Consider the following 24346-nt stretch of genomic DNA (forward strand, 5'->3'; position numbering starts at 1 on the left):
AAAAAAAAGTTTAAAATCTAATCTTGCAACATACTGAAGATTGAGTTTATGTTACACTCTAACACGCTATTAAAAACCACAGTCAGATGTTAAATGCCTTGCTCTCCCACACTTCTGCAAACAAATATCTCTGTGCATTATAACCTTTTGAACTCTGCTAACCAGAATTCCCTAAATTGAAAACCATTGCTTTTCTATTAACAATTCATTACACGTGCTCAGGAACCAAATAGAAATCACATTTTAGGTCAGCCAAAAGGAAAACAACTTACAGTAACTGCCTGGGAAAGACTTAAAGCAAAGAAGTGTAGACATAACAAGCTTTGGAACAAAACAAAACAAAAAAAGAAAAAACAAAAACCAAAGCAATGGAACACATTAACATTTTCATAATTTAGAAAACAATAATGAAAATATGATTATTTCATCATACAGCTATAAACAGTTATTCCTCCCTTAAACTGCCGTATCTTTAACCCTGAAAACCTGGCTTCTTAGCCCAAACTGTTTTCTATAACTTTTGCATGCGATCACTGTCTCTCTGTGTTACTTTAAGTGCATTTTCTTAAGTGGCCCATGCTGATTAATCCTTGGGGTGCATTAATAAGTAAATGTTTTGGTCCCTTCTTCTGGTCAGCTGCATGCTGTGCCCCTTCAAGGGTTTTCAGCAATGCTTCCTGTGCCTGTAGGACAAATTTTCTCTTTTGTTTTGTTGTTGCTTTCCTTCTTCAGGAGGAAAAAGTAAGGTGAAGGGAGTTTGCCTTTGAACTCACCCTACAGCTGGGCCATCCCTGTGAACTGGCAGGTAAGCATCAGCCAGTGATGGTTAGAATCTACAAACCATCTAAATCCTCAAATACTGTACAAGTTAAAACAAGTCACTGAACAAAATGAAAAAAAAAAGATACAGAAGCACGTCCCCTAACCTCTAAAGCAACATTTTCACTTGTGTGCACTAGTTCCCCCTCTTGACCCTGGGTCAAAAGATCTCCAAAAACTTCAAGCAGAACAAAATTCAGAGACTGTTCTCTAAAGAATTACAAATGAAACCCAAAGATAACAGAAAAAAGCATCAGCAATTTAAAATGAAATTCTAAGGAAGCTCCCAGTCTGATAAACACCTCAGTATTTTCTAACTTGTGGCCTTTTCAGAAAGATAAATAGTAGAGAACACTAATACTATTGTTAGTATCTCCTATATTTGAGTAGCTTGAAGCATTACTTGCAGGTTTCCCCTTGAAACTCTATACAACATTTGACCCTTTGGGAAGTCATAAAGAAATCATCCCAAAAGGTGTTGCACTTTGCACAGCAGCAGAAACCTAGCGCAAGATGCCCAACACTACCTTTTGTCACTTGAAAGTTCTCAAATAATGGTTCCATTTTAATCTCTTACCTGAACAGCTACCATTCTTGTATGAGGATTGTTTTTCATTACAGGTATACTTCTGCTTGCTTTTCCCTTCTTAGTCACCCGTACACAACATTCAGCTTCATTTGTACTATTTGCAACAGCAACACTGCCCTCATAAAATGAGTTATCCGAGTTCAACAGGCACTGAGGGTCTTTGTATGGTTGTGTTTCTGTTGGTGTTAAACTGCTGCAGACACATTTTCTGTCTGAAATAGCTGATTCATCATTATCCCGATGAGCTACATGGTCAGCATAAATATAACGAGGTTGCTCGGCAACGTTTGAAATGAGAGGCATTTGAGAAGTCATTGGCGATATTCTTTCACATCGATAACCCCAGGAAGGCTGAGGCAAGAACATATCAAGATTTTCAGAATCAAAGCATTCTAGTAATACTTCAGAAAAAGACGACCTATTTTCTATGGTAGCAATATTCTGACTAAGCATTGATTGACATGAAGCAGGTAAAGAACAGGGCAAATACTGTGGAGTGTCATAGCTTGCTACTATTATATCAGAAGATGTAGATAAATGAGGTTGCTCAAGATAAGACAGGGGTTTGAATTCCTTAGCAGCTGGATTTAGCTGTAGCTTGTTCTGGAAAGGATTTTCTTGCACATCACAGACAATAAAATTTTCTTCTTCATTATCTTCAGTCTCATTCCTGTTTATATTTTCTTTTATAAGAACTTCATGCTTTAGTAAGCTAATAATGTTATCCACCATAACGAAACGATGGGATTTCAGAAGAAAAGATTTCAGACCACCTTCATCTTCTACAATCTTTCGAGCTTCTTCAGGGAAATGTTCGTATTCCCCAGTTAGCAATTTATTATTAATTTCCATAGGACCGTGTTCTTCCAATATTTGAGAGAAATAGCTTTTTTTAAAAAAAAAAAAGTTGTAATTGTTAATCAAGGTTTTCTCATACAAAATTTTCTGTAATTTTTTTTTTTTTTTTTTTTTTTTTACTTGTCCACATCTTACTTAGAAACCTGCCACTGACTGAAAACACACTTATGTGCATACCTGCAACAGGCCATAACAACTCAAATGGGCCTTAATAAAATATGTTTTTAAGTAGGATGTTGCACGTAACATTTTTGTCTCCAAAAAGCAAATGATATTTATGTGAGGCATTATTGCAGAAAATGTACACACCACAGTTAACTGAGAATTGAAAGGATCAAAATAAGAAATAGGCTGTCTAGGCAACATCTGTTAGTTGCCATTAGACAACAGAAACATAAAATATGCTGTCAATAAACTGTATTGAGCCATCATCTCTGTGTTGTTACATGCCTTTACTTTGACATTTAGGAATGACTACTGTGAGTACCAATGAAATGAACAGATAAATTACATCTTCAGATGTCAGAAATGCCATCCTGCTCACTGTTTCAAAGCAAAACTACAGTTTGCCATTTGACAGTTTTCCTTTATTACTTGCAAGCACATTCTTAAATGCAAGGCCTCAGTTTTCCTGCAGTGGTCCAAAATTAGAGCTTTCCTACTGTTCATAATTGTCAATTATTTCTATGCTGGGAATCAGATACTTTCTTCCCAATTACTTCTGTCACTTCTGTCTAGAAATAGTATAATTTTAATTTTCTAAAACAATGATATAGAACTTCTATGTATTTCAGCTTAAACAGTAAAATTTTTTGAACTGCTAAGCACAGAAATGTATACGTACTCATATAAACTTTCACAGGTTTGATCTGGATTATCGTCCAAAAATCTTTGATAGCTGTTACTACTTGAAATGTCATATATAGCTTCAAATTCCTCTCGTCCTCGAAGATATTCTGGGATTATACATGGTTCATAAAAATATGCAAAATCTCTAAAGATTTGAAAAGAAGAATAGGAACAATGATTCTCGTCTCTGGAAATAACTGCGTTTTTCACATATACTAAGAACATTATTACCATACGGTAGCTACACAGGTGCTAAGAAATACCCCAAACAGCAAACTCTTTTTTCTACCAACAGAATAAACGTTATCCCCCAAATACTTAACTGCTAAACTTCTTAAATTGAGAATAACTGACCTGCTAACTAGTAACTGTTAGTAATAGGTCTTAGTTCTTTCCTAGCAGCTTTCACATCTATAAGAGCGAGCAAAACCAGGCTCAGGACACAGGAGTTTGACTGCTGATTACCACAAAAATTCTGAGACATGTTCTACATCACAACCGGCTTGATACAGCATAGAAGGCAAAGTTCTTTTGTGACTAATGGTATGTATATGGACTTATCAACCAATTTCTTCCTATAGTAAAATGGAAGAGGAAGATAAGACGTTAATTGAAAGAATCCCTTCTGGCCTAGAAGACTTATTGGGCTGCAACCTGCTAATCATTTGTTTCTCTCCTATATCATTAAGATTTTTAAAATTCTAATACCCATTACACCTGTCCAGGAAGCAGAGAAGTAATGGCTCTCTGGAAGCTCATATTAAGGTCATCTCACAAAACACTGAGATATGAACCCAGACTTTCTAAAGTGTTTCAAAGCCTGTCTTCTCTGGTACCTGGCAAAGTACTTTGAAGTTTGGGCAATAAAAGCAAAGGTGCATGATGATACTTACAATGTATTTTCTTCTATAAATATCTTTTCTTCCTCTATTGGTGCTGTACTAACTCCACTGGATAATACTAAAATAGACTAATTAAAAACAGATTATTATTATTTTTCTTACTGGAAAATGATCTGATGTGAACAGTATGAGTAGGCAGACTATGGAACTGCAAAACTGCTAAGTACAATTATCAGTATTAAGCCACAACGACAAGCTTCTTAACTTTAGATTATTAATTTCTTCTTCAGAATTTATTTTGGAAGAAGAAATTGGGACATTCCAACAGCCAAAACAGTGTGTTTTTTTTTTTTTCCTCTAGATGTGCCTGATTTTTCACTGAGTTAGATAACAAACAGATTTTTTGTTAAGACTTCTGTCTAAACTCATTCCATTGCTCTGCATATCAACTGAATTTCTAGGAATCTCTTCCACTATATTTGAGAGCCTTCAAACTTTAATAATTTTACTACAAGCAAGTCTGAGTGATCCCTAGTTCAACAGTTTTAGTATTATATCTCCTATTCTTATGTTCACCTATTACATGCTTTAGCTATCTTTTATTTTTTATTACCTATTAACTTTAGAAGTACACAGACTTGTACAAATGGGTCCAAGTTAGGAAAAAAAAAAGGAAAGTTCTGGCTGATGAAAATAGCTTGAATCTTCATTTTACTTGAACTTCATGACAAAAAATATAAAACATTGGGGGCATGGATGAAATCAAGATGATTACATCTGAGACAATCAATATAAAAGATCACTTTCAGCTAGAATATTATTTCTAGCAAAATCTATAAAACACTGAACAAGTAACATTTTTTCTGAGCATTAAATGAAACACTTGCATCTTCAGTCACTGATATACCCATAAAAATCGTCAGAAAAGACAGTTAGAAACAAAATTTCAGATTTATTTTGTGAGGTATAAGGACACATTCTTCATCCTCAAATGGACTGCTAAATAGCCTTTTGCCAAATTTGAAATTTATCAATGCAAAACTAAATGGATGTGACATACTAATTATATAGTGCAGTCTGAGGATGGTATTCACGGATGTTTTTTACTTTTACATATAAGAATTTAAGATCAAAGTACGAGGACAGTGGATAGATTGAGGTTACTAGTACACAGTCAGAACCAAAGTTATTCATAAATAATCTATTTTCCAGGTCTAGAAACTCATTTTATGTTGACAAATTCATACGGTAACAAAACAAGGAAAATTGTGTTAATTGAGTCTACACAGCTTACTACTTCTTCAGAAAAAAATCATTTCATGGAATAACCTCCACAATATATTCAGGAAAACAGACGCTATACATCTGACCTTCAGCAACTCTAAAAAGACTATTTATAGTAAGCAGCTAAAAAGTTACTGACCTTTGAATCTCTACAGTTCTTCTTTCTGTTTTTGTTTTTAACTTTGATATTGTTAGTCTGCAAGAAAAAAAGAATCACTTTTTTATTAGAATAAAATTATGATGCATTTCCAAAACCAGTATATGAGTTCAAAAATGTCATGCTAGAATTCTTATTCTGGTTTGAACAGACCAAGAAGCAAACAAAACCATCAGAAGTTTGGGTCACTTCAAATTGTTATTAAGATAAGCAATGATGGAGGAACTAAAATGCATCTTCATTTTTTAATGGCACTTGATTATATATTAACACAATTCTACTAACAGTAATTTAATGAGAGAACCAGAAATCGTCACTTTGTTTTAAGATATAAGTAACACTGAAATAAAAATAGTTTTATTGTAATTGCTTTTACTTCATTTCTAATTCATCAAAGAAAAGAGCAAGGGATTTCACATATTATTAAGATTGATATCTAGGTTAACTTACCAATATATCTTCATTTCCCTGCTTCTTTAATATGATGGTAGGGTCATCTATTAAAATGATAACAGAGTCATATTCATAAACTAAAATATTACTATTTCAAGTAATTTAGAACTGTGAACTACGGAATCACAGTAATAATTATTATACTCCCTCAAATACCATTGAGGCATCTCTAAGACTGTTGTTGCAGAATCATTATGCTTAAAATTAAAGAAAAAAAACGATTTTGTTTGGACTGCATATATGCATAAAGGTTAACTTATGTGGTAGTTGTGGCACTTGAAACAAACAGCAGACCGTACCCTTTAAAAGGGTGATTTGCCTTTTAGACTCTGTTGAATTTTATGCACTGAACACGTAAATTCCCATATAATGAGGTTAGTAATTTACTGAGATTTCAGCCTTTTGCAGAGTACACCAGATGAGGTATAAAGACAGAAGAAATACAATTCTTATGAGAATAGAGACCTTAGCATATTTACCCATTTTATCAAAGAATTCATCTAAAGCTTGATGAAGAGATGGAAAATTTTCTCTGTTGAGTTCTAACAGCCATATAAAACAACGAGCTTTTTCTAGAGGCGGTTTTGAGAAATAGTCAAGAACTTCTTCAGAACTCGTTGACACGTAATCAAATTTACTACCATACTTCTCATTCCAAAGTGTTGTTAAAATAGAAAGATCAAGTTCTTTTAAAAATTGTCCATATTGAAGGAAAAAGTTCTCTGTAGCTGTCAACCCTGAAAGAGCAGGAAAAAGATAGCATTTTATTGAGGCCTCAATTTGTTTTTCAAGTGTGATACTCCTCTTAAAAGAGGAACAGCTTATTCCAGAAATTAAATATATGGTAGATGAAAGATTATGTAAAAACTTTTTTATCTTGAAAATGCAAGCTAAAAAAGACAAATGGATTTTATATGAATTTTACTATAATAAATCTATACAAATTCCTTCAAGGGCATGGATACAACACAAAATAAAGAACCCTTGGCACCTTACGTCCATTTTGCCTGCAAAAAGAAACTTGCATCTTTATCCAATTATAAATTCAATAGGAAACCACATAGCAGGGCAACACTACCAAAGAGAACCAAGTTAAACTACTTCCAGGTGATCTTACCATATCTTCCCAGAAACAAATGATTTAGACAAATAGTCTCATTTAAGCCTAAAAAAATGTTGGCATACAAAAATTGTTTAGTTCTCTTTTTCCTACATGGGCAAAGCCCTGTCTACATTAAAATGCTTTACTTATTCAGAAAAATTTGTCTCTGCAGAGAAGAGAGAGGTGGTTGCTGTGTTACTGATGGTCATATCTTCTTCTCTAGAAATCCCGCTAAGGATCAAATAAATGAAGAAGAAGAAAGTTTCACTTCATCACCCATCAATGTTAACAAAGCAAGACTGGAAAATATAGGTTATCTTCATCTGCAGACTGAACAATTACGACCAGGTAAGGTCTTCTGCTATTACATAAACATATAGCCTACCCAAGTTGTTAAGGTGTTTCATCCACTTCTGTAACTTGGGATCCACTTCTTCCAGCTCACTCAACACATGAATAAAACCCCTTGTTTTCACTCTGTTTTTTTCCTGAATTAAGTAACTGATGAGCTGCTCCATCACTGCATGTGACATGCTGCTAGTTTTGCAATATGATGTGTAATCCTCCCCATTGATTACAGACCAGGAAAGCAATTCCTTTAACAGTTTGGAAGCATCACGAACAGCAGTTTTTATTTGCTCAGCATTTTGAATGATACGCTGAAGGACTCTATCACCAGTATATAAGCCTTGATCATAGCCTGCATAACCTAAAGTGGGATTAAAAAAAAAAAAAAGAATAACAGGATTTCATGTTTATTTGCCACAAATAAAAGCATCAACTTTAAAGCACAGAGAATCTGGACTAAGTGGAGTTTTCTTTTTACTGGATTTTTAATATTAGCTTTTTCACAATACCTAAAATTACAGAATATTTTTTTAATATGTAATGTATATATTTTTTAATATATAAACTTGCTTTATCTTCATAAATTTGACAGTACATGGCTTTAAATCTGGTTTACACAACAAAGTAATCCTTAGCACCTCGACTGGATTTTGGAAAGAATATGTTTTTTTTACCTGCCAATAGCAGCAGCTTGAAGCAATTGCCTGTACAAATTTATTTTTTTCTGCGCAGGCTGTATGCCAGCCCTGATGCAGAGAGAGAACTTCCCCAAGCATCAGTTTCCAGAGCAAAAGCACATTTCTGAACATCCAAGCATATACCTTGGATGCAAAGACTATCAGTCTAGCAGAGACTGCTCAGACGTGAAGAACTTCATTCTTGATTTCTTGGTTCAAAAAGGAACATAAACCATCATACAGTACAAACTTCCAGTTATTTATAGAGACTAAAACCAAAACTGAAAAAAGCAATCCTTAGCATAAATTTAAGTTCCTATGGTAAGATTATACAAGTCTTCAGGGCTGGGGAGGGTATGTCCAAAATTAGTAGTTTTCTGTCATTTGATTTAGGACATCCAGAATGCTAACTATGGTATCTCATATTGTTTTAGAACAATCATCCATAATTCTACATACCACTGTGATCACGGTGTTGAGATGGTTCATTTCCCATCTGGTTTTCTTCTATTTTCTGTTTAGCAGCATTCAGTGCATCCTTCCGTGCACATTTTCTTCGTATTTTTTTTTCTTGTTTCATTTTTAGCTTCCTAAAACTGATAAAGACAATTAAACAGTGAATCTAATGTTAAGATAAATGTGCCTAATTACTTTGGCAAATTAACTTTTTTTCCATGTCTTACAATAGCTATACACTTCCATTCCACTGTAAAATATTATTTTGAATAGTACATATATAATAAAACTTTTTTTTTTTTTAACTCATTAAGAAACCACAAAATTTCATTAAAGTCTCATAAAAGCAAGTATGTAATGGTAGGAATATTCTCAAGATTCCTGAAATTATTTTACTCCGAATTTTACTTTTAATGTCTGAAATAGCATTAAGTACCGGAAATACTTTTTTTTTCCTTTCTCAATTTATAACACATTTTGCACCAAATAATACCACATGACTTTTATTAACTTATTTTTATTCCAAGAAGATGCTCTAAATTAATTTTAATGTCTCATTATTTATAATTTTGCTTCAGCTATAGTATACTATATACTATAGTATATATACTATATATAGTACATACTATATATAGTATACTATACTAGTATATAGTATAGTATATACTATATTCTACATAGTATATTCTATATACTATATATAGTATATAGTACGTATATACTATAGTATATAGACTATATACACTATAGTATATACGTACTATATACTATATATAGTATATATATACACTCTATATAGTATATATACTATATAGAGTATATATACTGTATATATACAGTATATACAGTATATATATACACACACTGGTGTGTGTATATATATAGTATATATATACACACATTATATATATACACAATAATATATATAGTACATATACTATAGTATATACTATACTATATACTATAGAATATGTACTATATATATACTATAGTATATATAATATATAGTATATATATGGTGTATATATATAATATATATACTGTAGTGTATATATAGTGTACTATAGTATATATAGTATACTATACTATAGCTATACTATAGCTATAGTTAACTGAATTGTGTTAAGCTCAATTCAGTTATGTCAAAGGTTTTGGTACTAACTTACTGAAATAGCATTACTATATGGAGTTTTTATTTACATTGATTTCTAATCATTCCTATAAATTTTGCTAGATGGTGTGGTACTGAATTTATGCTATGCAGTGATTCTTCTCCCACACAGCTAAAATCTTGCTGACTTCTTCCCTCTAGCAACAGAGGAATAGAACAACATTTGCAATTTAAGGTTGAAAATAGTGGTGGTTTTCTAATCCAGATGCACTCAACTTGCAACACTGTGTTTTTATTAGGACACTCAAGCCATTACGAAAAATAACAGAAAACCATTCTTTTAGCATTCCAATTGTTAAATATCTTAGCATGAATGAAGGACATGCATGGAGAGCTGAAGTAAAGAGAGTTCCTAAGTTCTACACGTAGCCTCTGCATCATAATTGTGCCATATGATGTTACTTCACCACCCACACATTTCACAGTGAATTCGGTTTCAGGTATATGGGCTTAAAAGATGTCTATGTCCATTTATAGTCAAAAGCTATAGTCAGGTGCTAGTTGCCAGGAAATCAATGGTGCAATGCACAATGTAATCCTCAATAGGAAGGTGCGGTATATCAGTTTTTGCAACAACTCAGATCTCATATATTTGAAGAGGAATGGTCACATCCTGTGACCAAAATAAAAATTATGTTTTATAGAACTAAGACCACTAGAGAGCTAACAATAATTTTAACAATAATAACAACAATAATTTATTCAGAAATATCAGTCAATGCCCTTCTGTGCTCATATTTATAAAAATAATATACAGAGCTACAGGTTTATAAGTTAATTTAAATATTTTTATGATGGGACAATAAAGTACTTTTACCCGACTTCCTAGTCGATCTGCTTTTTTTTTTTTTTTTAAATCAAAAAATGATTTCCATTCATTCAAATACATCTTTTCAGATGTAAAGCACAAGAATAGCTTTCCAAAGTACCTGTGGTGTTTTAGCAATTCATAAGAAATTAATTTCTAGAAAAACTCACTCCTCCAGTATGACTGAACTTATTTTTAAACGGTAGAGAGCTTACCTTGAGCATTTCTGTTTAATATTGGCTCTTGGTGGTTCCTTAGGTTTTGTGATTTTTTGTTCAAACTACCAAAACAATTGACATCACATTGATTAAAACTTAGGTTACAATGCAACATTGATGTTCTCAAAACCAAACAGCATTTGAAGCTTTGGAAAACAATGAAAGTAATACTGCAAAAGACACTGTGCACCCTTGCACATATGCCTCATGAATGTCTACCTAAATACCGGTTTCTACTACTACAACTTAGTACACAGCAATATATTTCTCTGAAAAAAAAAAGACAAGTGGAAATATAACACAAGGCCAGAAGAACTGGATGCTGTTTCTAGTTCTAGTTTACTAGTAGGCAGGAAGCAAACTTTACAATCTTTTTTTTTTTTTTTTCTTCTCACAGAGCAACAGAAACATTTCCAGTTCCCTTCAGTGACAGTTCTAACCAAAACAAGGTTAAGAACAGAACAGGTAATTTACGTCCCTAAATAATGCTCAGATTTTTAGTGAAGATAACATATTACTTATGAGCTTGCATATTATTTCTGAGTTACATTATCACCTTCACTTTATCTCCTTCACCAAAGTAAATATTTTAAAGATTATTTTCATATTTTATATGAACATTTACTTACTTCGCATTTTACCAAACCAGAAGAATTGAAAATAACTATTTTTGAAATAAGGCCCGTACAGTCAGGAGTGAAACATAATTCTTGAAGAAAATCCTGTAGGAGAAAACGGTACACACAAAGAAGACATTTAAATTCATACAAATTCTATGTTTTTATACAGATTACAGTTTCTTTATTTGAGTTCAACAAGGTAATTAAAGCTACCACATGCCTAAACTCTTACTGGATGAGGATAGAAAATCACAGCTGACTTGGCAAGGACTGCAAATCCAAAGGTTCCTATACCTATGGCATATACTTGTTATTCTCAAAGCCACAGTAAATCCCCTCATCCTCCAACTTCAGGTTCAAGAGTCAACTTTAAGAATATTACTTTATGAGTTCATACCCTCCCTGGATTACCCTTCATTTTATACTTACTGCCAATATAATCTTTTGTAAAATTACTTTAGATATACTCAATGTCAATTTGTTTCTTCAACAGCAAGACTGTAGAAGGAATACACTTCCATATGGGAGGACATAATTGATGCAATAGAAACAGGCTAAGCATACTGCATTGGATTTATGTGGCAAGATTTTGGTAGGAGTGGGGGCCGCAGGGGTGGCCTCTGTGAGTGGGGCCAAGCAGCTGTCCAATGGGTCTCCAAAAGAGACCCACTGCTGGTCAGAGCTGAACCAGTAAGTGATGTTGTTTGCACCTCTGTGAGAATAGATTTAAGAAAGGGAGAAAAGGCCATGCAACAGCAGCCTGAAGAGAGGGGTCAGAACCAGCCTTGCAGCCCCCAAGGTCACTGCAGCAGGAGGGCAGGAGGTGCTCCAGGCAGGCAGCAGCAGTTCCCCTGTGGCCTGTGGAGAGGTGCCTGGTGGAGCAGGCTGTCCCCCTGCAGCCCATGGGTCCCACATGGAGCAGATCTCCACGCTGCAGCCCCCCTGTGGAGGAGTAGGTGGATGTGGCCTGGAGGAGGCTGCGGCCCATGGAGAACCCCCGCAGGAGCAGGCCCTGGGCAAGTACAGAGCCGTGTGGGAGCAGTGCTTGAAGAGCTGCTGCCTGTGGGCAGCCCCCACAGGCTCAGTTGGGGAAGGACGGCATCCCGTGGGAGGGACCCCATGGGGACCAGGGGCAGGAAGGGACTGTGAGGGAGCAGTGGAGAAGTGTTGGGGACTGACCCCATTCCTCTCTGCTGCTCACGGGGAGGAGGTAGGAGAGAGTGGATAGGAGGAAGGTGTTTTTATGGTGTTTTTAGCTTGCTTTTAGCTTCCCACTGTTCTGTAGCCTGTTAGTAATATGCAGCAAATTATTTTAATCTTCCTATACCAAGTTTGTTTTCCCTGTAATGATAATTGAGTGATCTCCCTGTCCCCTGTGATCTCAACCCTTGAGCCCTTTTCATTGTATTTTTTTTCCCCTTTTCCTTTGAGGAGGGGCAACGAGAGAGTGGTTATAGTGGAGCTCTGCTGTGTAGCAGGGTAAAACCACCACAAATACACAAGCCTTTCTTCTGTAGACGAAAGAAAGCTTTGCCCACACTTGCATATTAGACAATTTAGCAAGAGACCCCTCCTTCCTTTCTCTCTTCTTGCTATTGTCAAATGAATGTTACAGCCATATATATGTTTCACTTCACTTGCCACAGACCAAAGGAATGCTGTAACATTGACAAAAAAAGCTTCTAGTCTGACACAGGTCTTACCTTATCATTTTTATCACTGTAGTTTGTAGTTTTCAACTTTTTCCAACAGCTGATATGAAATTCCACTCTACATTGCTGACAGCAGGTAATACGTATAAAACCCTAACATTGGAAAATAATATTAACATCTTTGAAAACAACAGAAAAACAGTGCACAACTAACAAAAGATATAATAAAATGGTGTGCTTTAGATAGTGTTCTAATATAAAAGTGGATAGAAAACATGAAAACAGGATACTGCATTTCCCAAACCCTTTTAAACTAAAATTTACCTTAAAGTCTGGATCTGTAAAAAATATTTGGATTTTGGAGTGGCCATGGCATTGCTGATAGCGACAGACTGCATCTGGTTCTGGAGGGAACTTGCACTCCTCGATACAATTCTTTAAGATCAACTGAGAAACATAAAACAATATCAGATAAATTGCACAGAAACCAGGAGAAGATTAAATATCTACTTCTAGGGAACTTTCCAGTGAAACAGACAGACATCACTTTTTGAACTAATACATACAACTAATACCAAAAGGTAACTTTTACTAGTGAAAGCCATTCAAGATTTATGCCAAAATATTCAAAAGTTCATTTGAATTGCTATCAACTAAGTAACCATAGTTTTCCTATGTGCAGGTTTATACATGCTTAACAAATTTGAATTGCATGAGAATATAGTAAGTTTTCTATACCAAAATTCCCAGGGACAGCTCAGACCTGGTGCTGCACTGGAGCTAGTGAGGTCTCCCTAAACAGCGTCTGAAGGTAAAGATATTAAAATAGGATAATGTCAAGTGTGTTCCAAGTCCCTTGGTGTTGGCATTGAGCCCAAATTAATGAAACATTATTAGAAACAAATAGACCTCCAGTTGCAGCTTTTCAGATATTTGCATTAAGCCCTCCAGCAGTCCCGGACCACAGCTGTATAAGGCCAGCTTACTACAGTATTAGCCTGATGTCTGTGAGAAATCATTGCACCCGTCACACTGTTAGAAAACAACAGAACTGCTGCTTTGACCAGAAGCAAAACAGGTTAATACAGTATAGCCACTTTCATACAGTGAGTAACCTCACATGCTCTGCTGTGTCAGAGTGTCTGCATGCTGAGGAGCTTATGTGTCTTGACTTTCATGGCATGGTAAACTTCAAAGCAATAACACCACCAAAAATTAAAAAGCTTTTCAATACAAAAGAGTAATCTGTAATTTCAGAACCAGAAGTTGGATTTTTCAATTCAAACAAAGAATTTTACCTTAAGAACTATACAGTCAAAGTATCCCATTTGGTTTTAAATATAGCATTACTTATACAATTTTCAACTTCATATTTTTGCTAATTCTCATTTCTAATGTGTTCTCTCTAACATTACATTGCATATAGTATTCATAGCCATTTAGTTCGATAACATCAAATCCCCATTATGTACAACTTGGGGCTGATTAGAACCACATTATTACATAAAAATATTAAAGTATAAACTCCTATACAGAGACCTGCCCTTATGCTGTAAATGGTATGCTTTCCAAGAGTACAGTTTTGCCATTGCAGAAAGAGCTCTTCTCTGCACAGACCAGGCTTTGGGGTTGACAGTGCTCTAGGAAGTTTACTTGCACTGGCTGCTTCATGCAGAACCCCTCCTCACTTCTGTCCTCCACCTTCCTTGGCCTTGATAATGGGGGGAAAGGAACAAAGTGAGGATGACAACCTAAGAGTCACACTACTGAGCTTTGGGAGATTTTTTTTTTTTTTTTGGAATGTCCATTTGAGAGAATAGGATTTTTATTTTTGTGGTTAAACATACCTGTAAATTCTCTTTTCGTGTTTCTTCAATGACCTGAGATGTTGTGGGCCAAGTTAACACTCCGGGTACAATCTTACGACTGACCATTGTTTGAGACTTCATAAACTGATCAAGTGCATCTGAGAATCTGAAGTTTAAGCAGGCACAACACGTTCACATCATCTATCAATGACTTCTGCTCAGAATATGATTCTTTCATTGTTCATTTTATGATCCAAGAAAATCAAACAGTAACAATAAGAGTACGTGGGATGAAAAAGAATTAAATTATGTGATAATAAATGGCTATCCAGTGTAAAAGACTTGAGGCCTGTGGCAGTGGCTGGGTAAAGGGTCCAGAGTTCATGCATGGATATTAAGCAGAATGAGAACCTGTGCTGATATTCAAGGGATACATGACTGTGGGTGTGCTTGTTAATCTGGAGCGTGAGGACATGCATAGTTTCACTAGCCACCTTCAATCCCAGTCAGCCAGGGAGGGGGCAGAGGATGCTGCTACCTGTACTTATGTTTTGTGTGAGTTCAGATAGTGCTGCATGGGTGTTGAAGGGGCAGCCTGTGTGGCCAGCTCTATTCACAAGTGTCTGTGGGTGTGTGCAACTCTTCTAGACACAGCCTAAAGCTAAGCTTCTACCAGCCAAAACTGCAAAGGGAAGGGACAGCCACAGCCATGGGACTGGGACACAGGCAACTTCTAGGTCTTAGAACAGACCTGGCTACACTGCAGCAGCAGAAAGGAGGAAACCCCTCCCAGAGTCCAACACTCCCTGGCCAGGTTCTTTCAGATATTCCACACGGAGTGGGGGTTAATGGTTAATATCAAACTTACTCATTGGATAAGGCTGGCATTGTATTAGGTTTAAAAGGCAAGGGTTGGGTTTTGGCCAGCGGGGGTGGGGGACAAGGGTGCAGGGGCATCTAAGATCAACCCACCATAGGCTTTTGATTGGGATTTTGATTTAGTAGAGCGATACTGGATACTATCCTGAAATCACAGCACAAGCTGGGAGTTTCCAGCTTCTAGAAAGGAATTTGTGAACTGAAGCCAGCCCATTGCTCTCTTCAAAGATTAGTTGTCTACTTTTTACACATTTTGTCAGGCTGAGCCACATACACGCGCCCCCCTATTCTTGTCTGGCTAGCTCAGGAAGATCATTGCTATTTATTTCAGGAAACTTGATGACTCACTGATGCAGCTGGCTTATCTAAAACCAAGGTTACTCCCTTGTCTCCCTGGTGTTGAAAGAAGTTCAGCTTTCTTTACAATGCATTCTTCCCCAAACTTATCGTTTTTTACTCTGCCTATGAGCTCTCCTCCACTGGGGGGGTGTGCTGGTTGACCGGTCACGTCCCCATACCCTGGAGTCTGCTGGATTCAGCAGCTTCCATTACATTTTTAAAAGAAAAAAAATAAATTTGTAATAAATCATTCTGATATTTGAATGTGTTGATTAACAAAGAATAATTACTAAAAAATCATGCAGGACTACCACAAATGAAAATATTTTTTGTATCAAGTATTGAAACTTTTTATTACACAAACCTGTTTTGCCTGAGGTATACTTTTCCAATTCCATAGTATGCCAGACAATCAAATCTTTCTTCCTGGTACTGTTCAATTATTTTGTTAAACTGGTCTTCGGCCTTTGTCAGTGCCTTGAAAATAAATTTAAGACAAGAACATGACATTTAGCCAGAAGCTTTTCAGTTTTTCCCCTCTTTTTCCCTCCAGTAGAGTGGGTCAATATGCCCTATTGTTTGATCAGTCCTATGAACTGTAAACAGAATTAAACAGTTTTATGTTCACACACAAAGGGCTCTAAAAAATAATGATATGAGCTAATTGAGCTTACTGATACCCAGACATTTTTAATTAATTGAAAGACACTGAATATTTATAAACAATACTGAAGCAGGGCAGGGGGAAAGGGTGCATCCTTCTGTTTTGGTGTTTTCTGGAACCAGAAACATTTTATTTATTTATTATTTTTTTTTGAAGATTAGTGCATAACCATGTTATGACAAAGATGAAGTTGAAGAAAAAAATGAATATACTTCAGTAATACTTAAGAATCTCATTTGAAACCTTAAAAAGTACTTTTCTTATTTGGTAGCTTAAGTTGTCTAAAACTATTAAAGACCTAGTCCCAGATTTAAAAAAAAAACACACATGGTTTTCAAAACTGTGGCAATGCTTTCCTTCCCAACTCTTTTTATGTCTGTTAAGAGGAGACAAAAACAGATGATCAACTGCCTGAACTAAAACTTTGAATAAAAGCAATATAGTATCTTAATGTCATACCTCAGGCTGTCCTATTCCAAGGAGAGCAGTGGCATGTCCATAGATGATTACAACGTAATTAATAATACGAAGATTCAATTGCTGTAAATAGAGTCAAATTATAGTAATAGCGCAAAAACACTTGGCTAGTAATAAGAACATTACTATCTACTGTAAATTGAAAATCTTCACCACAATAGACACAGAAAACCATCATAGTTTCTACACAGATTAATGTTACAATCAGCATAAGAAGTGAAGGTAAACTGCACCTTTACTGCCGGTCATTTCATCCTGATACATCAGAGTGATACATCCTGATCCTTTTAAAAATGCTACAATTACTGACCTTGGTATGTTTTCATGTAGTACAGTGTAACTTTGCTGGATTTCATATTCAGAATCGAGCAGATTCTGTTATGTTTTTAAATAAAAAAACTTCTCTCAAAATTTTACCTTCTAATAAACTAGGTCACAATTCCAGATGGGTTGGTGCATTACTTGCTTAGTAATGCATTTCGTACAGACTTGTTGTTGGTACTGCAATAGCTCTTACTAAAATGAGACCTTGAAGTACAGAGATACATGTGCACACAAATGTTCACAGAAAACTTAATGCTACAGTAGATTGAAAAAAATTAGGCTGCCAGTTGGGTCACTGGCAGAATGACTAGATACACTCACACAAAAATTCCCAATACTTGCATCAAGGCATTACCTGATCAGAATAATATTAAATTATTTTCACCCTACAACATTATCAGTAAAGCTAACAATAGACAGTAGTTTCATATTAAGTAGTTTGGTAAATATTTTAAAAATTGTATATAGAAATGTACATGTGTATGCTGAACATTACAAAGATAGAATTACAAAGATATAATACCATAGTTCTCTTATCCTGTTCTCAATTTTTTTATTTTTAAGCTCCTTGGCATACGTATCAGTGCAACACCTAACACTGGAGTCAACATCACAGGCAACAACTCAGCAACACTTATTTTGGTTGAAGGAAGGAATGACACACAGTATTGAAAGAATAAAGCTCAATTACCCTAATAACTAAGTTATTCCTCTCAATTATTTACCTTTAATTCTGGAGGATTTAGAATGCTCAGTAATTGTGAAAAGGCTTGTTCAGCACTGCGACACCGCTGGTCCATCAAGGCTGTATAACCATCACGAACAAGGGATTTAACCTCTTCTAGCAACATAGCTGAATCCACCTAAAACATTTAGGAAAACAGCAACTCAAAATGAAAACAGACTTTTTTTTTTTAATAAAAAGTGAGCTATTTACTAAAATACTTATCCAATAGGTAACTGTCCAAATTTTCTACTTCTACAGTTTTATTGTAATACTGCTTTTAAAGCTGGTCAGGTAACTTTTTTTTTTAAAGTAGTTTTAAATTCAACTTCTAAAAACTTAAAGTAATTATGGACCTACTGCTGACAATCTCTTAAAAACCTATTTTTATGTATTTATTTTTTTTTTTTTTTTGCTGAAGTCTAGATCATGTTTCCCTTCAGAAAGTTCCAAGTTTAGTTCAAGCATTATCTTAATGCTTCTTACACATAAAAAGCAGGCATCTCTCCCCCCACTTGTAGACTCTGTCTCACGTACAAATATTTTTAAAAAATAAATCAATACAAGCAATTGCAGAATTAGGAACTTGGTCTGCTGAAACACTTAAAAATAATGTTATGCTTTGGAAAGAGATCTTTGTGCTAGCGTAGAAGTACTTTGAAGCTCCTCCATCACCTTCTCCTGTCATCACAAGCAAAACCAAACAAGAAGGCCCACCTGTCTATTTTAGACTAACTCTTAATTAACTAGGAATTCTGCCTTACAAGCTTTTCATTAACTTTTTTTTCCCCCTCCCTCTTCATACATGACGATTCAAAGTTGTTTTTTTCCCCAGGATTCTGAATACAGGCTTGTGGGCTGGGAAAAAATAACGGTAAGGTTTTGGAAGAACGGGACATTAATCTTTGAGTTGCCTGATTTTTTAAACATTACAATAATGTTGTAGTTAATTGTATTCCTGTGAAAGAAACTAACATTTTGATATACTAAAATTAATGCTCATCCACAACACAATTTCTGTATCATCTACGAACTTCAATCATACTTTGTTTTTGTTTTGTCACCTGGTTAAAAAGGACAAGTATAGGAAAATACCCATGATCCAATGAAAGTTGTAAACAGAAGTGGCAGGGACAGCAGAAACAAACTAGCAGGTATGGGAGAAAAAATGCAGGAAAGATATTTTTTAATTTCCTAGAAGTATTGACATGAGGTAACACTGTCAGAGCATTCAGGTATGGAACAGAACTAACTTACTGTTAAGCTAATAATGTACACATGACATAAAGTTGATTAAGCCAACAAAAAAAAAATGAGTTTTGATTCTAGTGCTGCATTAACCTTACAAAACCAGGTATTTTTAAGGAAGCAAGGGAGTCTTAGTGCAGTCAGCACCTGCATCTTCTCCTGAATCCATTTTTTCTTTTTTATGAAGTAATTAATTATCAAAAGACTAATTATGTATGCCCCCATTAATTAATTCATTCAACAGTTTGGGAATACTCATTATTTGTTGCTAATAAGACCTGAGAAATAAGACCTCAATTTCTGAATTTTATTGAGTTTGAACAGCTGTTCAACAAAAAATTCTGTGACCATTTCCAAAGATATGTATCAAATACTAGAAAACATATTTAATCTGAACTCCTGGGGAAGTACTATAAGCCCCTGAATGACTCCCAGTGATTTTTACAGTTTCACACATAAATTGAGATACAAGGGAGCCAATTTACTAACTATTTCTAGCCATTTTATGAGTACATTGGAAATCAACAAAACTGCATAACAAAACTGCATGGTGTCTTTCAGGAGTGGAAGGTGATTTCATTGTACAAAAGCAGCAAGTAAATTGATTTCACTTATCTGTGTTTACACACCAAGAAATAAACATTCAAATGGTCTACCTTTCCGGTTCATCCTGACAGGCAATGATACATTCACTTTGGTCTTGCTTTTCATGCCTCATAGGAGCTGCTACCATTTCAGATCTTTGACCTTTCTACTTTACCTCGCTAGTAATAAGTCTCTGACAAAATTCCTTAATTTCTCTTTTCTAGTTTTCATTATCTGAGTATTCCATGGTTCCAGACCTGCTTTCAATCTTTTCATTCAGTATTTGTCTCCTCTTCCTTTGAATAAAACAACACGTAACGGTGGTCTGTAGCAATCAATGTTAACTTCTCTTTTAACACTGCTATTTTCTCTGGTGTTCATGCATGCAAGTTTACATTTGTATTTCATTCAAACTAAATATTTCTAGAGCAAATCTCTGCAACTAAGCCATCTCAGAGTAAGAATCAATTCTTTCAGTTGGATGGAAGAAGTTTGATCTAGGACCAACTAAGAACCTAAAGAAACTGCTCAGTATAAGTACATACTATTTTCTGGTTATTAAACAGATGGATGCATAAACCCCCACTGACTTCAGTATTAAAACCATGCATTTGATATATAGCTAGTCAAATTTTAAGTATTTAAGCATTAAGAAATAATTCTGAGAGAAGTTACGAAACCACATATGCTTCCTGACACCCAATAAAAGATGATCTCGTTGCCTTTTCTTCAGGGTCACAATAGATTTTCTTTCTTCTGACTAGACCTTTTGTTCACAAAGCTTTTCAGCATGCACCATCACCGAGACAGCTGCCTTTTGTGAATGTAAAGCTAAATGGCAGTGGGTGGGGGAGAGGAGAAGCAAAAAGAGGACTACCAGCAATGAGACAATATAAATCAGTGTAATCACATGACCTTTGTTTCTTGATAGAAATCAGGCTAAACATGAAGTGTTCAATTTTTGAGCAAACTGGGATTTTGGAGAGCATCATTAAAAGTTTGTAATTGTTTACACTTAAGGTCATATGCTAAATAATTCCCACAGTTACCTGTTGTACAGTACAGAAGAGTTTATCTTGGATGCTTTTAGACTCTATCTTCAAATCAAGGTGATCTCTACAAATAACAGGACAATGGTATTATGAATTCGTAGATGTATTTTATATGTGATCTAATTTTCAAGAAACGAGAAATTTCTGTGCTTTTACCATACCACCACATGAGCCTATATGTTAGAAATTCTTATGGCACACTTTTCCACAATAATATTCACAATAGTATTTTTCACAAGTATTGTAACATTATCCAGGATTATGATACTATTCAATCTTACGGCTTGGGAATCACTAGGGCTTCAGGGAAGTAGAGGCCTTCTCCATCATTTTAGTTTTCTTTTATCTTCTCCAGCTCAATGTCAGTTGAATTGCTTTTTTGAAGGGCTGGGATAGGTAACTAGAGAGGCAGAAGTATACGAAGCCACTTAGGCCTCTTCTCCCTTCTCCTCTTTTCCCTGCTGTACCTTTTTTTAAACACAAGTTCCTTTACCCCAGCACAACAACCACTTAAAATTGAATGCATGTAGCAGCCATGCATGGCAGAGGCAGGGAGAACAGAGAAGAGAGGAAGAGAGAAGTTCTTTTCAGCTCTTCCTTTCTTCTACTAGGGCAGAAAGGCAATGCGCAACTGGGAAATGGAGCAAGCGCAGAGGCAAAGTATTGCTCAATACTCTAAATTAAATTCTCAGTGCTAAGATTGCTACTCTATCCTCAATGCTACTATATTGCCTATGGCTAATATACATTTAGTTCAGTCACATTCAAAGGCATCAAGCACTCATCGCTTAGGGTAAATCCTTTACAGTGTCACAGGATTCCCTGATAATTTATTTTTTTTTTGAAGCCAAGCAACTTGCCAATTACAGAAACAGAGCTATGATTGTAACTGACCATGCACCTCACTAGAGAAATACCATGTAAGTCAAAAACTTTACTGTGAGACAAGCAATTTCATAGATGATAAAAAAAAAAGCACTTGATAGAAACTTGTATCAGCTTCTCTATTTCAGTGTAAACATTTTATTTCGCTCTCTCTTATCGGTTTTAAATCATCCTAAACACAAATGAAAAACGCTAGCTGAAAAAGCATACAAGAAAGTACAGCCTGAGCTCAATTTGTCTCATTTCACAGTTGAGGTTGCAACACTGAAAGCTTCCAACTGTGCATAGCCATAAGCAGTAAGTCATTGTTTGCCTCAGTCACATTACAAAACAAGTCTGAAGTAATAGCTCTTAACTCCTTAACTATCTATTCAGTGAAGAAATACACTGGCAAACAGAATTACCTATAAATGCAGCGACTTCCTCAAACTTGTTTAAATCATGTTGGTCCCAGTATCACTGGAAATTACTATTTCTTTTGTTAAACTCTTAAATTTTAGGACAGATAGAAGCATACATTTTGTACATAAAATCTACAGTGCTGTTTATTTCGACTTTCAATACTGGCCCCGAGCCACCAAACTTACTCATTCACATTCAGAAAAAGTATTTGTGTGCTTAAAATTAGACATTTATTCGCTTTAAGCCAAGGTTTAAGTTTTACAAAGTCCTAAAGGACTTTAAAAGCTCTTTTCTAGTATTAAACTGGAACTGATTTATAATGATTTGACCTTGTGGTACGCTGTAGAAGTAGTACACAGTAGAACTAGTACAAAGAGTCCTTGAAAATAAGATACAGCTTGAACTATGCTGTAAGTTTGAATGTAACAGTAAGAACAAGGTTTCTATTATCTTTTGCTGTAAAGGAAGCACGTTCGTGGTTCGGCTGTATCATGCAACTTGCTTTTGGGCAACTTAAGCAGTGGTTATTAAAATTATGCTTTCATTTACTAAAATCCAACTGAGATTTGGAAAATATTTAGTTTTCAATAAGAATTCGGTTTCTTCATGGAAGCTGGAATGTAGTGAGCTTTAATCAGCTGTCTTAACATGAACTATATCCTGAAGAGGATGAAAAAAATATAAGCACATAATAGGGTATAGTAGGCTTTAAATAAAAAGTGGTTAATCAGCCTTCAGTTATAGTTCATTAAGACCAATTTCTCTCACTTCTTTTCATAATTAGAAAAAAAAGTTTCTTCACCCACAAAAATAATCGCTTTTGTATACTACCAATAATTTTCCAAGTGGCTTTACCACACTCCACAGTGATAAAGTATACAGGAAAATTAAGATATACTTAACCTGTTTGTATATATGCTGTTGATGTGGTATTTTGTCAGTCAGAAACAGGGTACTGAACTAGACGACTGTTAGCGTTGAAAACTTAAATTATAATTAATGCAAACTGCATAACAAACACTAAACGCCAGCATCTCCTTTTCATATAAATCCTCTTCTCTATTAAAGGTAGCTTGGATTACCAACAACTGTGATTACTTTGCCTGACATCCTACTAGAAAAAAAAAATCAGTATACAGGCACTATGCTCTAGATGGCATTTCTAGTGCTCTCGTGGTTTTCTTACAGGAACCACTTTCCAAATTAAGGTCCACATTTCAGCAAAGCATTTGACTGTACCTAAGCAGTACTGCCAGAAGAAATGGTTACTAACACACCACACACCATTTGCGTAACAGAAATTTCTCTTTGTTGATATTCTCTTCCCTTTGTACCTCAATGCTTTTTTATCTCTTGGGAAATACCATGGAAAATATACATATGCAGATACGTATCAGTATATCTCCTGTAAATGTACTATTACAGAACTTTCAGTATCTAGAATAATAAATTTGGTGTTTAATATCTATGATCTCTTTGCAGTGATTACTGATATTGTTATTACCTTTGCATCAAGCTCTTAAAACCTGTATGCAAATACTGAGATGACTTTTCTGTGTATACTTATACAAATGCTACCTATTTTAGAAATGTCAAAAGACCATTAAAGAAAAAAGTGTTAAAAAGAAACCAGGTAGAAGCAAACAGATCTTCTAACTGACAAATTTAACTTTCTTAGACTCCTTCAACAAGGTGGTAAGAGGAAACATCATCACAGCAGAAGAAATACTCTCTCATTTTTGTGCCTACTTTTTCCATGCCTACAAAAAGTGGAATAAAAGGCTTCTGCACCAGGATCTCCTATACTCCTCATACCTTAAAATTAGAAAACAGAGCACTGATGATTTTCCCACCCTCACAACACCCTCATACTGCATAATATACTCACATGCTACCCTCTCCCACACTGGGACCCTGCTACTCCAACTTCAACTTGCTACTATGGACACCTTTCCACAAAAATCGGGACCCTATGGTATTTTCTCCTCTACTCACTAACTTCCATGCTCCAATATTTTGACCTGCAAAGCAAAGGCCCCAGTAGGGTTAGGTTTTT

The 24346-nt window shown here is 35.3% G+C and overlaps 1 protein-coding gene across 5 annotated transcripts in view; it reads right to left on the reverse strand.

Annotated features, from left to right (window-relative positions):
* Window positions 1–24346, reverse strand: part of TTC3 (tetratricopeptide repeat domain 3) — a 62874-nt gene that overhangs the window by 13423 nt on the left and 25105 nt on the right. For all 5 annotated transcript variants that reach the window (XM_068688249.1, XM_068688257.1, XM_068688240.1 and 2 more), the window contains exons 17-33: window positions 21001–21067; window positions 18120–18257; window positions 17053–17133; window positions 16294–16406; window positions 14751–14877; window positions 13228–13350; window positions 12955–13056; window positions 11261–11353; window positions 10629–10693; window positions 8438–8574; window positions 7339–7662; window positions 6331–6588; window positions 5849–5895; window positions 5381–5437; window positions 4009–4085; window positions 3111–3260; window positions 1397–2294 (exon numbers count right to left, since the gene is read on the reverse strand). In XM_068688249.1, the coding sequence (XP_068544350.1) occupies window positions 1397–2294; window positions 3111–3260; window positions 4009–4085; window positions 5381–5437; window positions 5849–5895; window positions 6331–6588; window positions 7339–7662; window positions 8438–8574; window positions 10629–10693; window positions 11261–11353; window positions 12955–13056; window positions 13228–13350; window positions 14751–14877; window positions 16294–16406; window positions 17053–17133; window positions 18120–18257; window positions 21001–21067 (2857 nt within the window). The remainder of the gene's footprint in view (window positions 1–1396; window positions 2295–3110; window positions 3261–4008; window positions 4086–5380; window positions 5438–5848; window positions 5896–6330; window positions 6589–7338; window positions 7663–8437; window positions 8575–10628; window positions 10694–11260; window positions 11354–12954; window positions 13057–13227; window positions 13351–14750; window positions 14878–16293; window positions 16407–17052; window positions 17134–18119; window positions 18258–21000; window positions 21068–24346) is intronic.

Source organism: Anas acuta, chromosome 1, assembly GCF_963932015.1.
Source record: "Anas acuta chromosome 1, bAnaAcu1.1, whole genome shotgun sequence".
Lineage (NCBI taxonomy): Eukaryota > Metazoa > Chordata > Aves > Anseriformes > Anatidae > Anas > Anas acuta.